The sequence below is a fragment of the Plectropomus leopardus genome, chromosome 10 (assembly GCF_026936395.1).
Source record: "Plectropomus leopardus strain MGB_pleo_1.0 chromosome 10, ASM2693639v1, whole genome shotgun sequence".
Taxonomy (NCBI): Eukaryota; Metazoa; Chordata; class Actinopteri; order Perciformes; family Serranidae; genus Plectropomus; species Plectropomus leopardus.
Window position 1 is genome coordinate 10,301,221 of NC_142185.1, and position 14,364 is coordinate 10,315,584.

General features: G+C 39.6%; 1 protein-coding gene across 1 annotated transcript in view; it reads left to right on the top strand.

Moving 5' to 3' along the window:
* The window catches only part of ptpn4a (protein tyrosine phosphatase non-receptor type 4a), a 90,098-nt gene extending 75,734 nt beyond the window's left edge, over window positions 1–14,364 (top strand). Inside the window, exons 19-27 of the mRNA XM_042494228.2 lie at window positions 364–520; window positions 1,773–1,939; window positions 2,847–2,937; window positions 3,132–3,193; window positions 5,140–5,286; window positions 5,961–6,089; window positions 8,886–9,034; window positions 9,137–9,272; window positions 10,094–14,364. Of these exons, the coding sequence (XP_042350162.2) occupies window positions 364–520; window positions 1,773–1,939; window positions 2,847–2,937; window positions 3,132–3,193; window positions 5,140–5,286; window positions 5,961–6,089; window positions 8,886–9,034; window positions 9,137–9,272; window positions 10,094–10,582 (1,527 nt within the window). The 3' untranslated portion in view covers window positions 10,583–14,364. The remainder of the gene's footprint in view (window positions 1–363; window positions 521–1,772; window positions 1,940–2,846; window positions 2,938–3,131; window positions 3,194–5,139; window positions 5,287–5,960; window positions 6,090–8,885; window positions 9,035–9,136; window positions 9,273–10,093) is intronic.

A 14,364-nucleotide genomic window follows, 5' to 3' on the forward strand; every position in this document is an offset into this window, starting at 1 on the left:
TAAGTAAGTAATAGAATAAGTATGTACACAAAAGATGGATTTGAGAATAGAATTTACAAAAATTTGTTGTGCAAATTACTCAGCCAGTGATGCTGATGTTATAGAGTCTTATTGCAGATGGGATGAATGACCTGCGGTAGCGCTCCTTCTTGCAGGGTGGATGTCTCAGTCTGACATGCTATAAATCAAATGCACCAATAGCTATTTTAGCATTTTCTCGTCCAAAGACGTTTTATTATTAAGCAGAAACATTCTGTCAAACTAAACATGTTAGTTTTCTACCAATGACGTCATCTCACCATTCTCATTGTGTCTCCTTCTAACCTACCTTCATCTGTCCTTTGTCTGCTTCTTTGTCTTCAGGCCGACCTGTGTGTGCCTCGCCTTAACGAGGGCGACCAGGTAGTCTTAATTAATGGACGGGACATCTCTGACCACACCCATGACCAGGTGGTCATGTTCATCAAAGCCAGCTGTGAGAGCCATTCTGGAGAGCTCATCCTATTGGTCAGACCCAATGGTGAGTTGTTCCCCCATTTGTTGGATCGACTGTAGCACTTTTACCTTTTTCAAATCCATGGGAGGGTTAAAAAAAAAATGGTTCAGAGAAATTTGACAAAACAAAGTTGAGTTGAATTCCAATGTGCAGGGAGAAACATCCACTGCTTTTGTTATTGGATTGCAGACCTAAGCTCAAGCATCAGCCCATTTACTAGTCAACCAGCTATTTCTAAACCCTTTACTTAGTTTGTTTATGAAGTTCCTCTTAATTTCTTAACTAGTTACTACTAGCCTGTGTTTGACGAGTTATTTACAAATGCTCATAATGTATTTACATGCCCTTCGGATGGTCCCATGTCCTGAAGCCATCCTCTCAACTCTGGTATACTCATGAACTTTTAAATCATAATGTGGACTTAAAATAGACGCTACAAAAAAGATGTGTTGTAATGTATTGATCAGAGCATTCAAACAACATGATGATAACTGTTAATGGAGACGGCTCAGTTGCCAATTAGTGACCTAAATAGGAACGTTTTTTCATATATTGGGCTGTACTTTTCTGCCAGATACATTACAGTTACATCTGGCAGTCACTGAGTGTAAATATTTGGTGATAGCCATTTTCTACATAAGTACTACTTTGTTTGGTCCAACACATTTTAAAACAGTGATGCATGAATGAAACGCTTCATCGTTCACACAGTGGAACAGCTGGCGCAGCCCACTCCCGAAGATTAACAACAGCACATCTGGTCTCCAGTCTTCACTCTTCTTCTGGTCTTTTCTGGACTGCTCAGTCTTACTTTTGTCTTTTAAAGGAGATGATTAAGTTGTACTTTTTAATTTCTGTACATCTCAGCCATACGTATTCTGCATGCAGAAAGATTGCAGATCGCATCTTCTAATCAGCAGCAGTGAGGTGGGAGTGGAGCTTTTAAAGATGATGAAACGTGGAAATTCTTGGTATTTGAAGTGGGTCAAAGAGGGATTTATGGATTCTATCCTCTCTTACATCAGAGCAGATATAAGATTGCATCAATGTATTGAATGCCTGTCAGTTCGCATTATTTGATTTTGGCTGGTTTTCACAGATGAACTATGTATTCCTTTGGTGCAGTGCTTTGGTTGTGACTTGTAGCACGTCTTTATCTCGGATGTTTATTTTCGTCATTATGCACTTAAAGATAAATTAACTCCCCCGGGCTTCAGCCTACATAAACAGCTGGGAGTATATAAACTGTGACACACTTCTTCTCTGTCCCATTCAGCCATCTATGACGTGGTGGAGGAGAAGGTGGACTCAGAGCCAGATTTTCAGTATATCCCTGAGAAGTCCCCTCAGGACCCCGCCCAGCTAGACCAGCATGCTTTGAGGGACTCCATGGTCACACTGAAGGAAGGCCTGCTCAGTGGAGCCATACTGGCACAGTTTGATGTAAGGAGAAAGACGCTGTAATAAACACACACATGATTTAGTGCATTTGTGCTCACATAGAGATAAACACAAACTTATTGATTTTTCTTTTGATTGAGTGTTTGGTTTTATTTTGTAGAGACTTTGTCAAACTTTTTGTCTTTTCCTTTACATAACCAAAACTTCCTGTCACTTCATATCATAACTTTCTGTTTAAGCAGTGTGTTGTGTTTTTTGCTAAAGAGGAATGTTAGATACAAACACACACAAAGTCATTGCACGAAACAACTTATGCACACGAAAATACTTTGAATGTTCATCTTCATACATTTGAACTGTGTCATATGTACATAGATAAGTAGGACAAAGGAGTATTTTCTGATTACTTCCTCTGTTATTGTAACTTTAACCCTTTGAAAGCTGAGCAAATTGGTTTGATTTTTTTGTATACATAGGAAGAAGGCAGTGAGTAATTTATCAAGATATGACACTAACATTCGCAAAAAAAAAAGAACATTTTAAAAAAGTAAAAACTGACAAAAAAATTAATTGAAAATTAGCAAAAAACAATGACAATCATGAAAATAACTTGGGAAAAAGCCTTTTATATATATATATATATATATATATATATATATATATATATATATATATATATATATATATATATATATATATGGGGGGGCATAATTTTAAATTAATTATCTAATATTAATCTAATTTCAACAATCATAAATATAGTTTTCTGGACATTTTCCTTTTTTTCTAATAATATTTTGTCTCTCTCTCTTTCTTTTCATGCTTTCCTAATTTCTTTCTTGTTGTTTGTTCACGTTTTCATAAAAAGACATCTGAATGCAGTACAAAAAAACCTGATGCTGATGCAGGTTTCAAAGGGTTAAAATAAATGTGTGTTCCTTTCTTCCAGCAACTGTACAGGAAGAGGCCGGGGATGACCATGCTGTGTGCCAAATTACCTCAGAACGTTTCCAAAAATCGCTACAGAGACATCTCTCCCTGTACGTGACTGCACATGGTTTTGTTTGTTTCTGTTGGCTCGCGTGTTTAAATATGTACCAACATCACCCTTTTGTTCCTTCAATCAAACTCTCTCGCTCCCTTCTTTTTGCTTTTTTTCCTCTTGAAATTCTTTCTTTGTCAACTGTTTGTTTGTCTTTCTCCGTCTATAATCTTAATCTCTCTCCCTCCACAGACGATGCCACACGGGTCATTCTGAAAAGCACAGATGACTACATCAATGCAAATTACATCAATGTGAGTTGGGTTTTCTCCTCATTTCTCTCTTTCATCTCTCCATCAATGTGCTCGTTCGAGTCGTGGTGGGTGGTCTGTTTTTGCTAACCATCAAAACACGTGTTGAACACTACTGGTGGCCATACTGGTGAATGAATTAACCACATGAGCTTTACAAGCAGATAACATAGTGAGTTCATGTTTTACATGTTTTGCAGTCGGCCACTGACGCTGTCCTCATATGGATGTTATTCATTTAAGCCCCTTTCAGACGTCTGTTTAAGTAATGACCTTTTTGGAAGTTAAACTCGGGTCTTTGTTACATTAATGCCGTGTAATGTCTGTATGGTAGGATGAAAGGATCTTTGCCTATAGAGCAGCACCCTGAAAACAGCAGTGAGTTGGAAAATTAATGATATAGAAGAAGAAAAGCATTCTTAGTTTTCTCGCAGGCTGCATCAAATATGTTTTTTAAAAACATAGTTTGCATTGGAATGATTATTTTTCCTCTACGGCTTAATTAGTGATCATTCAGAGCATGGAGGACACTCACCCGCTTCTAGCATGTCTAATCAGGCCTCAACATCCACTTATATATTTTCTGATCAGTTTCATCATTTATTAGACTGAATACAGCCTGCTGCGGCCGATTGTCAATCTGAGAATTTCTACATTCTCTGTATGTTTTGATATTCATCGTAAAAGTTAGCACTGATGAAAGCTGAAAATTTTGTAAAAAATAGTTTTCTGGGACGTTTTTCTCTTTTGGGCCCCACTGTGTGGTAGAAGCATTCAGAAACATATTTATTAGATTGATCAGACATGCGAAGAGTCGCCTCAATAACCTAATTTTATTTTTCATGTCAACAAGAAATTCTAATCAAATGGAAAATGTACGTCAAGCCTTACTTTTTCACGCCCGTCTCATTCTTGTGAATGTCTCATTCTCAAGAACCTCGTGAAAAATTCTTGAATTTTGGCACAAACATTCCCTTGGACTCAATGATGAACCGGTGAGATTTCAGTGCTCAAAGGTCAAGGTCACCGTGACCCAGTATCCATCTCATTCTCGTGAATGCATTATCTCAAGAAAACCTTTTGGGAATTTCTTCACATTTGGCAGAAACTTCCACTTGGACTCAAAAATAAACTTATTAGAAATTGATGATCAAATGACGAAAGTCACCGTGACCTCATAAAACATGTTTTTGGCCATAATTAAAGAATTCCTATGCTAATTTAACACAAATGTCCAATAGTAAAAAAATTAAGCGATGACATTTTATTTCCAGAAGATCAAACTTTACTGTGACATCATAATCTGCAAAAAACAGTTTTCTGGACAAAACTCAGTCCCATATCTCAGGAACAGAAGGGTTGTCATTTGATTTGTTGAAATGAATCTTGGGTGTCCACCTTAAAACTGTGCTGATTGTGTAGACCTTCTGTGCTGCCGGGGGGAAGAAATGCATAAGAAGCTTCCACTTTTTAGCATTTCTAGCTCCTTTAAAGCAACATCCATATTTGAAGCATTGTCAGCTGTCACAAATTGGGACAGACATGGATATAAACTGTAACTACAACTTTACTGGTGCGCCGAGACATTCAGCCACTAGGTGCTATTTCTAGTTTAACCTAGTGCTGCTTTAATGTTGGCGTTATGGGATGGCATTTAATTAAAATTTTAGTGTCAAACTAATGTCACTAGGTCTGACCTTGTGACTGGCTCATTCAAACAGGAGAACAACTGGTACAACAAAGTACTGATGAGCACGTCTGAAAGGGGCTTGGTTTATGTTTTGGTTCAAATAGAAGTGGTTGTAACTTTCTAGAATAACCATAACATTTAGCTCTCTGGACTGCTGAAATTTCAGAAAACACATCTATTTATTGAAAATAATTTGGAAATAGATCCTTGTAACCTAATCTCTCTGTATGTCAATGTCTGTGTCTCGCTCTCTGTGTAGATGGAGATTCCAGCCTCGAGTCTGATAAACCGTTACATAGCCTGCCAGGGCCCCCTGCCCAACACCTGTCCTGACTTCTGGCAAATGACGTGGGAGCAGGGCTCATCCATGGTGGTCATGCTGACTACGCAGGTCGAGAGGGGGCGGGTACGTACAACAATCTGTCAAGGAGTGGAAACCACAAATGGGCTGCGGCATGTTCAACATTTCAAAAACTCTTATTGTGTACGGTATCTGCGTCCAGCAGTGAGTCTGAGCAAAGTGTCAGCAAAGTCTGACACGCTAACATAAAAAGACCACTGCATTGCTTTGAATTAAGCTTGATAAAACCAGGGTTTGCGATTTTTAAAGAATTCCAATCTTTGATACTGATTATGTCTGTTTAGTGCCAAAGATAATGGCTGTATACTATGGAATGCATGAGTTTATTGCAACTTTCTTTCACTCGAGCATTGTTCACTCAATATAAACAGAGGGATTAAAAGTTGTCTTGCTGTGAAGATCCATTACTCATCAAACTAGGTGTGAATTTCAAACAAAACCTGCAAAGTTCTCTAATTTCTCTTGACATAAGGAAGAAGTTTTTCATGGCAATAGGAAAGGCTTGTGACAGAGCATTTTGGAAATCATCGTCTGTACATATCACTGGAAGCTTTGCACTGTACATGGTATATCTTTGTGCATTGAATATAAAAGCAGAGAACAGATGGCTACTTTAATTTAGCACAGCCTGACCTCTGACCCCAGAGCTGAGAATAGCAGCTGTGATGTGTTAAGTGAATTAAATGTTGAGTTGTAAACAGAAAACTTTGTGTTTATAGGTGAAGTGTCACCAGTACTGGCCCAATCCAGACAGCAGCGCCACCTACGGAGACTTTACAGTAACGTGCCACAACGAAGAGGGCAACTCTGCCTTCCTGGTCCGGGAGATGACTCTCGTGCACACGCAGGTAACTGCAAACACACAGATCCGCACACTTAAAAAAGGAAATTTAGGACCATATGAGAGCGACATGAGAGCAAAGCAGAGCAGGGTGCAGGGGAGGGCGAAGGCATCACAGAGAGAGACGCTGGGTCCAATCAAAGCGAGGGACCTGTGTCTCAGGGAAGGATGAGCCGCTGAGGACCCCGAGGAGGTGTGTTGCCATAGTGACCAGTGTGGGTTGTTCTTTTTCTGGCTCCCGCTGCTGCATGCGGGCCACGTATTGGGATCTGGTTACCATGACAACCCAACCACCCCAGTCACTCACACTGCTGAAAAAAAGAGCGAGGAAGAGAAACCAAACAGAGAGTGGGACGATGATAGTTTCAAACACGTTAATGCAAGTTTGTCTCCTGAAGCCGTTTGACGCTTACAGTCTAATGTGCTGCATCTTAAAATATGTGTTTGGGGCATGCAAAATAGTGAGATATAACTGTGTCATGCAATGTATTTAACATAAATGGTGCTAGTGTTGAAGGACAAAATCGTAGATTAACTTTTCATGGAGGTTCGGAATATTCCTGCTGCTTCCTCGTCATTTCCTGCCGTCTGTGTTTTCCTGATTACTTCCCTGTGTGTCGCCCGTGTATCATGACCTTTGAAATATACGGCTGTAGGAGGAAGCAATTAGCATTCTGCTCTGCCTGTGATTGTTGCTATGGAGATAGAAGTGTTACCATGGCGATGCAGCGAGGCAATATAAAAGAGAACAGGGGGGCTCCGAGGCGCACATGAAACAGCGGTCAGTCGTTATCTGCTGTAGGTTTTGTGTGTGTTTGTGTGAGTTGTCATCATTGTGTTCCTTTTGAGTTTAAAGAAGTATTTCTCTGCTGGGAACATGGTCTTTTCATAAAATGTGGCTTTCTATGCAGCTGCAAGATGCAAATACTTTTGGAATTGGTGCTACATGGCCAGAGAAAACAGTGAAAAAGATGCTTTTGCCCAAGAGAGATGTGATATTCCAGTTAAACGCTAAGCCAAAACATGTGTCTGAAAATATTTGAGGTGAGAAATAGGCTCACAGTATCAGTATCTTAGTTGCTGCTTAGTTGTTGTTTTTTAAACCCTTTGAAACCTGAGCAAATTGGACTGATTTGGACTTTACAATATTTTGGGTAATGTCTTGTAAAGAAATTAGTTCTGTTTAATAAAAAAATATCAGAAAATTTGCAAAACAAACAAGGGAAAACCTCAAATGATCCACTAAAAATAGATTTTTTTCCTACAACATAATTTTAAATATATGATGATAATAATAAATAATGTTTTCAGAAATTTCTTTCCTAGTTTTTTGTTAATATTCTAATAATTTTCTCTCTTTCTTTTCTGATTTAGATAATTTTTTCTTGTCACCTTTTACAAATTTCTTGCACTTTGAGGGACCATTCTTGCCAAGTTGCTCATTTCCTTTTTTCCATGTTTTCAAAGTAAAGCAAACCAATCTGTTCAGGTTTCAAAGGTTTAAATGCTTGTGAAAGGGCTCCAGCGCAACACAAGAAAACTGATGTGATGTTGATCCAGGTTTCAGAGGATTGATTTATCCATTTTTTTGTTTTGTTTTGTTTTTTAGGCTCTGTATTATCACTATCACAGCTAAGCATGTTTCTGAAAACATATTAGGAGAGAAATAGGCAGTGCATACAACATCTTTTTTATTCAAACAGCACCGACTAATTTGACCATTTTTTCAGATTTCGATCATTCACACATACTGCCCACATTATTTAGATGGAACCTTATTGAAAATCGGCAAAGCATCCCTTTGACCCTTTAAAACAATGGCAAATTTGTTTGATTTATCTCTAAAACATGGAGAGAAGGCAGTTAGCAACTTCAGCAACACATGGCCCAAAAATTAGCAAGAAATAATTTTAAAAAGTTACAATAAATTGCCTGAAAATAAGCAAATGAATAAAATTTAAAAAATAAAAACAAACGAGAAAATGACCCTAAAATGTGCTGGAAAAGTATTATTTTTTATGTAAATTTTTTTATAACATAATTTTAAATAAAACATTAAAATAGTTATTATAAATATAGTTTTCAGGACTTTTTTTTATATTTCTTCCCGCCCCACCCTTTTTGTCTCCATTAATTTTCTCGTCATCTTTTACCAATTTCTTGAAATTTATAGGACTAATTATTTCCTCCCCAGCACCTTTTGTCCTGATTTTTTTTCTTTTTTTCAAAGAAATCAAAGGTTTTAGAGGGCGAAATAGTTTGTGAAAAGTCTGACGCAGCAGAAGAATACTGATGTTAATCCAGGATTTAAAGAGTTAACTTGCAAGGTATCCTGTTTCTTTGTCTGTCTGCTTTTCTTCCCTTTTTAAATGATTTATTTACAGTTTGAGTGCAACATAAAATGTATCAGAGCTACAGAAATATCATCTTCAGCATCTGCTGTTTGATAACATGGGAAAGAACGACATGAATCACCAGTGCAGTGAAGAAATAAACCCACTGTTTGTTATGCACACTTGGTTTCATAACACGTTTAAAGGCCATAATTACACCAACAGGGTGCTGCGCAATCTCCCCCGGGAAAACAGCGCTCAATGAAACATGCTAGGAGGTCGCCCACATGAAATACAATAACCTGTTTTGGGTTCTGAGGATGAGTGATATCTGAGAATAATTCATTACTTCCTAAGCACGGGTTTTGACTGAGGTGAGAGGGAATGGCCCCAGTTTGTTTCCAATAATAAAGACAGTGCGTGAAAATAAAAAATTACTTCTTCTTTTTCCTCTGTGTCTGCATGTTCAGAGTGAGCAGCAGAGAGAGCTTACCCAGATTCAGTACCTGGCTTGGCCGGACCACGGCGTTCCTGATGACTCCACTGATTTCTTGGACTTCGTGGCTCTGGTACGGACCAAACGAGCCGGACAGGACCAGCCGATGGTGGTGCACTGCAGGTACCGCTGCTCTTTCTGTGAAATCTCTAAAGTGGTCAACCCATTAGCTCTAACATAATCAACATATTTCACCTCTTTTTCTCTCGTTCGCCTTTTTTTCAGTGCGGGGATTGGTCGGACAGGGGTTCTGATCACCATGGAGACGGCATTGTGTCTAATGGAGTGCGGTCAGCCAGTGTATCCTCTAGATATCGTCAGGACCATGAGAGACCAGAGAGCCATGATGATACAAACACCTGTATGTAGACACGTCACTTTATCCGTGCGGCTGAAACATCTCTCTCCATCTCACGTGCAGTTCAGTTCATTTGGCTCAATCCTGAACCGCAGGGATGCTCAGCTTACTTTGCTCAGGGGCCACTTTTGCAAAATGACAGCAGGCAAGGCGCCAGTTGCAGCAGCCCAATACGATTCTAGGATGTTAGGATGTTTCTAGAATTTGAGGATGTTTCTCAAGCTTTAGGAGATTTCTAGGGTATCAGGACATTTCTTGATCTTTAGGTAATTTCAAGGATTTTAGGACATTTCTAGGATTTCAGGACATTTCTGGGATTTTAGGACATTTCTAGGGTTTCAAGATGTTATTAGGATTTTAGGAAGTTTCTAGGATTTTAGGACATTTCTAGGATTTTAAGGATGTTTTTAGGATTTTAGGACATTTCTAGGATTTTAAGGATGTTTTTAGGATTTTAGGACATTTCTAGAATTTCAGGAAGTTTCTAGGATTTTAGGACATTTCTGGGATTTTAAAAAGTTTCAAGGAGTTTAGGACATTTTGTGATAAACTTTTTGTGATAAACAAGCTCTATTTTGATGCTTTTCTTGCCCTCTGTCTCCTTATGTGAGCTAAATGTAGTCTACAAAAAGAATTCCCACTCTGAATCAATTTATTTTTATTGTTAATTACAAAATAGTTGGGGGTCCACACGGCACCTTATCGGGGGCCAGATTTGGCCTGCGTGCTGTAGTTTGAGTATCACTAGTGTACATATTGCCTAAGCATATTAAAATGTAGAAGAGTTAACACTAATCACATGGCATTACATTTCTCTCTGTCAGAGCCAGTACCGCTTTGTGTGTGAGGCCATCCTGAAAGTCTACGACGAGGGCCTGGTCAAACCATTCAAGACCGCCGTCTACCAGGTGAGAGAAAAGGTGGATGAGGGGAGGGAAGAGGAGAAGAAGGAGCAGCAAAAAGCAGGGGAAGGAGCAAAGATGGCAGCGACGGAAGAGGGGGAGGCGGCTGTGGCGGTGGAGTTGCTAGAAGGAGGTCTGGATGAAGAGGATGATGATGATGAAGAGGTGGAGGTGCTGGATGTGGGGGAAGTGACAGAAGATGGAGAGGAAGAGGATGAGGAGGAGGACGAAGTGGAGGAGCTGAGCGTCGCAAGTGTTGCGAGCGTCGCAAGCGTTGCGAGCGCCACCAGCGCTGCCAGCGCCACCAGTGCCGCGACTGCTGCAAGTGCTGCAAGTGCAAGTGCTGACAGCGCCACCAGCGTGACCAGTGAGACCAGCGTGAACCCTGACCCTGACCCTGCTAACCCGTGACTTTTGACCTCCGGCAGTCATCGTGGGTTAGCGGGAGGAGGCCAGGAGGCCGGAGGAGAGAACAAAAGCACTGTTGCACTTTATGCTGACAAAAATGGAAAAAAAGACACAAACGAACAAACGTGAAAGTCATGGACAAGCTAGAATTAAAAAAAGAAACCCAGCCGTGTTGAATAGGTACCTTTAGGGGATATTGTATGTTCAGGGTAAAGAAAAAAGTCTACAAAGAAAGAAAAGATAAAAGTACGAGAGAATAAAATGTGGATGGGGAATTGCTGTAGTGCCATAAGTACGAAGGGGAAGGGCTGCCCCCACGGATGGAAAGTTTTTTTTTCCGCAAAGGGTCACCCTGTCCCCTTCTGAGCGAGTCTGCCAGACGGACCTGCCTTTTTTTTAGTGTCCTTTTAGCTGATAAAGAGATATACCTTATCTTTTGTTCCTCAGAAAGAATATTTATTGTGTTTTAGTTTGTGTCAAACCCTGTCCACTGAACAAAAAAAACTTGTATGTTTGTTTGTATGAATCTAGAGCTTCATGCTTTCCTGATTAAATCTTAGGTAGTAAAGTAGTGCGATTCCTCTTCTTCTAACTACTTCTTTATTTCTTTTGCTTTTTCGTGGGGAAAAAAACAAAACTGATTTAATTTATTGTACTTGGTTTTCTCAGCTTTCTCGTCTATGTTTCTGACAGCACAGACTGACAGATGGACAGCTGAAAGCACTTTGTGTCTCACCTCTTGTTCAATGCTGTGGCAAGTCGTACTCTTGATCCTGCTTTGTGCTGTGTTTTTGAGCTTACAGACGCGTGCGCTCTGAAGCCGCCGTCATTTGGCGTGGTGAAGAACTGGTTTACAATCCTCAGGGCCGGTGTTTACTGGGCACCTCTGTCACAGCAGCGACTACAGAGCTCCCACTGAAAGACTTAATGACAGAAACATTTTGGATTATTCAGAACAAATTCCTGTTACTTAACGTGGACAGCGTCATAGAGAGGCCCCAGTAGACACCCCGCCTCACTGAGTTACAATCTAAGCTATTTCCCAGCCTTTTGTGGCTGATAAAGAAACAAGGCTGAGCTCAGTTCATTACTTCCTTTAAATTCGCATGCAGCTAATTTGATGTTTGAATCTGGATCCCTGCTGAAGTGTCCTTGAGCCAGACACTTGACAACAAATCACCACTGTGCGCAAAGCCCCGTTGCTTCCTTCCGACTTTAGCAAATCAACCTCGTGTAACCCAAACGCTCTGTTAGCACGGGTCCATACGTCAGAACCCGAGGAGCAAATCATCCAAAAATCAGACATGAATTAGTTCTCAAGTGGTTAAAAGCTGCTAGAATTTTTATGCAATCAATATTTGCTTTTTGCTTTTTTTTAGAATTTCTAGAGTGAACTGATCTCAACCTTAGTGTGAATGGTGACAACATGACTTCAAAGGCTCCCTCCACTGACCTCGCCACATTTTATACAAAGACACTTTGAATCCCGAAAACAGGAGCAAACCTGGCGTGTCGTCACTTTGCCTGAGCTGTCGTATGACCCAACATTAACTTTAGTGATTTGTTTTTCCAAGGTTATCCCCTAACTGGATACTTCCTTTGAACGTTTCAGCGGTTCAGAGGTCACTGGAGTGAGGCTTTAAACCCAACCTTTGCTGTTTCATTTCTTTTTCTAAAATCTGACTGTGTGCCAGAGAACAGTTGATAGTTCAAAGAAGCAGCACAAACAGAACAACCGATGCTTTTCCTTTTTTATTCTTGATCTTTCCCAATGGTACTTTATTTTAAGGCACATGTTGTTTTTAAGCCAAGATGTTAACGAGTGATAAGACTAAAGTGATTTTTGTATTTTTAATTCACAAAACCCAGCATTAAGTTGCCTGTCTAGTATTTTTTTTTTATGTGAAGTACAGGTGAAGCTGCCGTTGTACTTGACAGAGCGGTATGGAATGAAGTGTAGCCTCTTCATGATTTGAGATTTTGTTCTTATCGGCTGCTTCGGTACCTGCTGTCATTGGATTCTGCTGGAAGAAAAACCTACTGCTGTGAGTGTGTGAACGTGTGTGTGTGTGTGTGTGTTTGTACTCAGATCTCTTTCTCCTTACCTCTCTCCTCCATCTCTAACATATAGTTTGTTAGCTGTCTGGTCTAAGCCTGCTTGTCCGTTAACTGGAATGAAAGGTTGTGCCATAGCGCCACAAACCTAATCTAACCCGATCTCAAGTTTTGTTTTGTTTTTGTTTTCTGAAGAAACTCTTGGAGTGTGATTTTTTTATTATTTTTTTTTTAAGTCTGTCCTAGCTGAATCTTGGCCTGTGAAACATTTCAAAGCGTGCTCCCTTTCAAACAGCTGAATCATACTTTTGTCACATGGAGAGGTGGGATGAAGAAGAGCTTTCCTCTTCTCTCTCTCTTTTTTTATTTTTTTATAATCTCTCCTATATTGCAGCCGTCTCCCAAAATCTGCCTTCTCTCAGGCAACATCAGTCATTTTCAGCAGAGCCCACGCAACATCCACGGTCCATTCTTCTCATTGTTCTTCCCCAGATGCCTCTCTCTTTTGGATCATTATACATGGAGCCCACTCTCTCTGCATTGGCCTCCAGGCAAATGACACATCTGAGCTGAATACCATGGGTACAGTAGTGCAAGCTTGTTTTCAACAGGACAAACCGAGGGTTGCCAGTGAATGATTGACTCAATAACTCTTTTTATTTATTGGCAGACCCTACACGTATGAGCCTCTAATCAAAAGATCCAGTGCCCTTTTTTTTATCATCCGTTTTTGTGTGTTTCGGCAGCAGGGCCAAAAAAAAATCAAATCACCACCAAATCAAATTGAACGAACGCCGAAGGCCCTTGTGATGAAGTGACATCAATAGCAAGTTGGGTTTTTTTTAAATGATGATTTCTAACAAGAAACGAAAACACCTGCAGTGCAAAGTTAATAATTGATAAATCAGGGCTGCCATCTGCACAAAATGTCCAGCAACGAGCTGTCTGTGTTCAAAGTGTTTTGTTGTTGACACATAATTGGTACTGTCTGTGCGTTTAGGGTACTGATCAAAGGTAGTTTGGAGGGGACCAGACGTGGGGAGGGCTCGGGTTAGTTGTATTTTTGTAAAGATGAAAAACAGCTCTAGTCGGGTAGGGAAAGGACAGCACTTTGTAGAAGGCTGAGTGGCAGGTAGTGCTACTGAAAAAAAAGAGTTGGAGACATAAAGCATTGTTAAAATGAGTTGTTCTTTTTTTTTATTTGTCATTTTTATTTTGTTTGAGAATAAGACCTGTAGGGAACAAGAGAAAAAAAAGAACTCCTAACTACACAGTGCCACTTGTTAATTTTTTGTAAATAATACTAGACCATGTAAATACAATGTTGTATATGAAAAAAATCTTTAAAATAAAAGGGAAAATCATTTGTGAGCAGAAAGATTTTGTTTTGATTTTATTTTTGATTTTTTTTTCTTTGTTCCCTTTTTTTCTTTTTCTTTTGGATGATTCAAATGTGACACAAATGGTGTGTATTTCAAGACTGCTATTTCAAAAACAAAGTTTTTTGTTTTTATTTGAGACGTAATCTATAACAGCGAGTGTATATATAATGAATCACAAAATAATGAGAAATGTTTTACCGTATTATATCCTTGGTTAACTCCTACCTGTGTCATAAAAACCTTTGTCCTCAGTTGCTTGTTTCTTTCTGGTATGATGGTTTTACGGTGCTTTGGACATGTCTATAAGCTTGATTGTGAACAATTAAAGCTTGTCTGTCAAAGCATGGA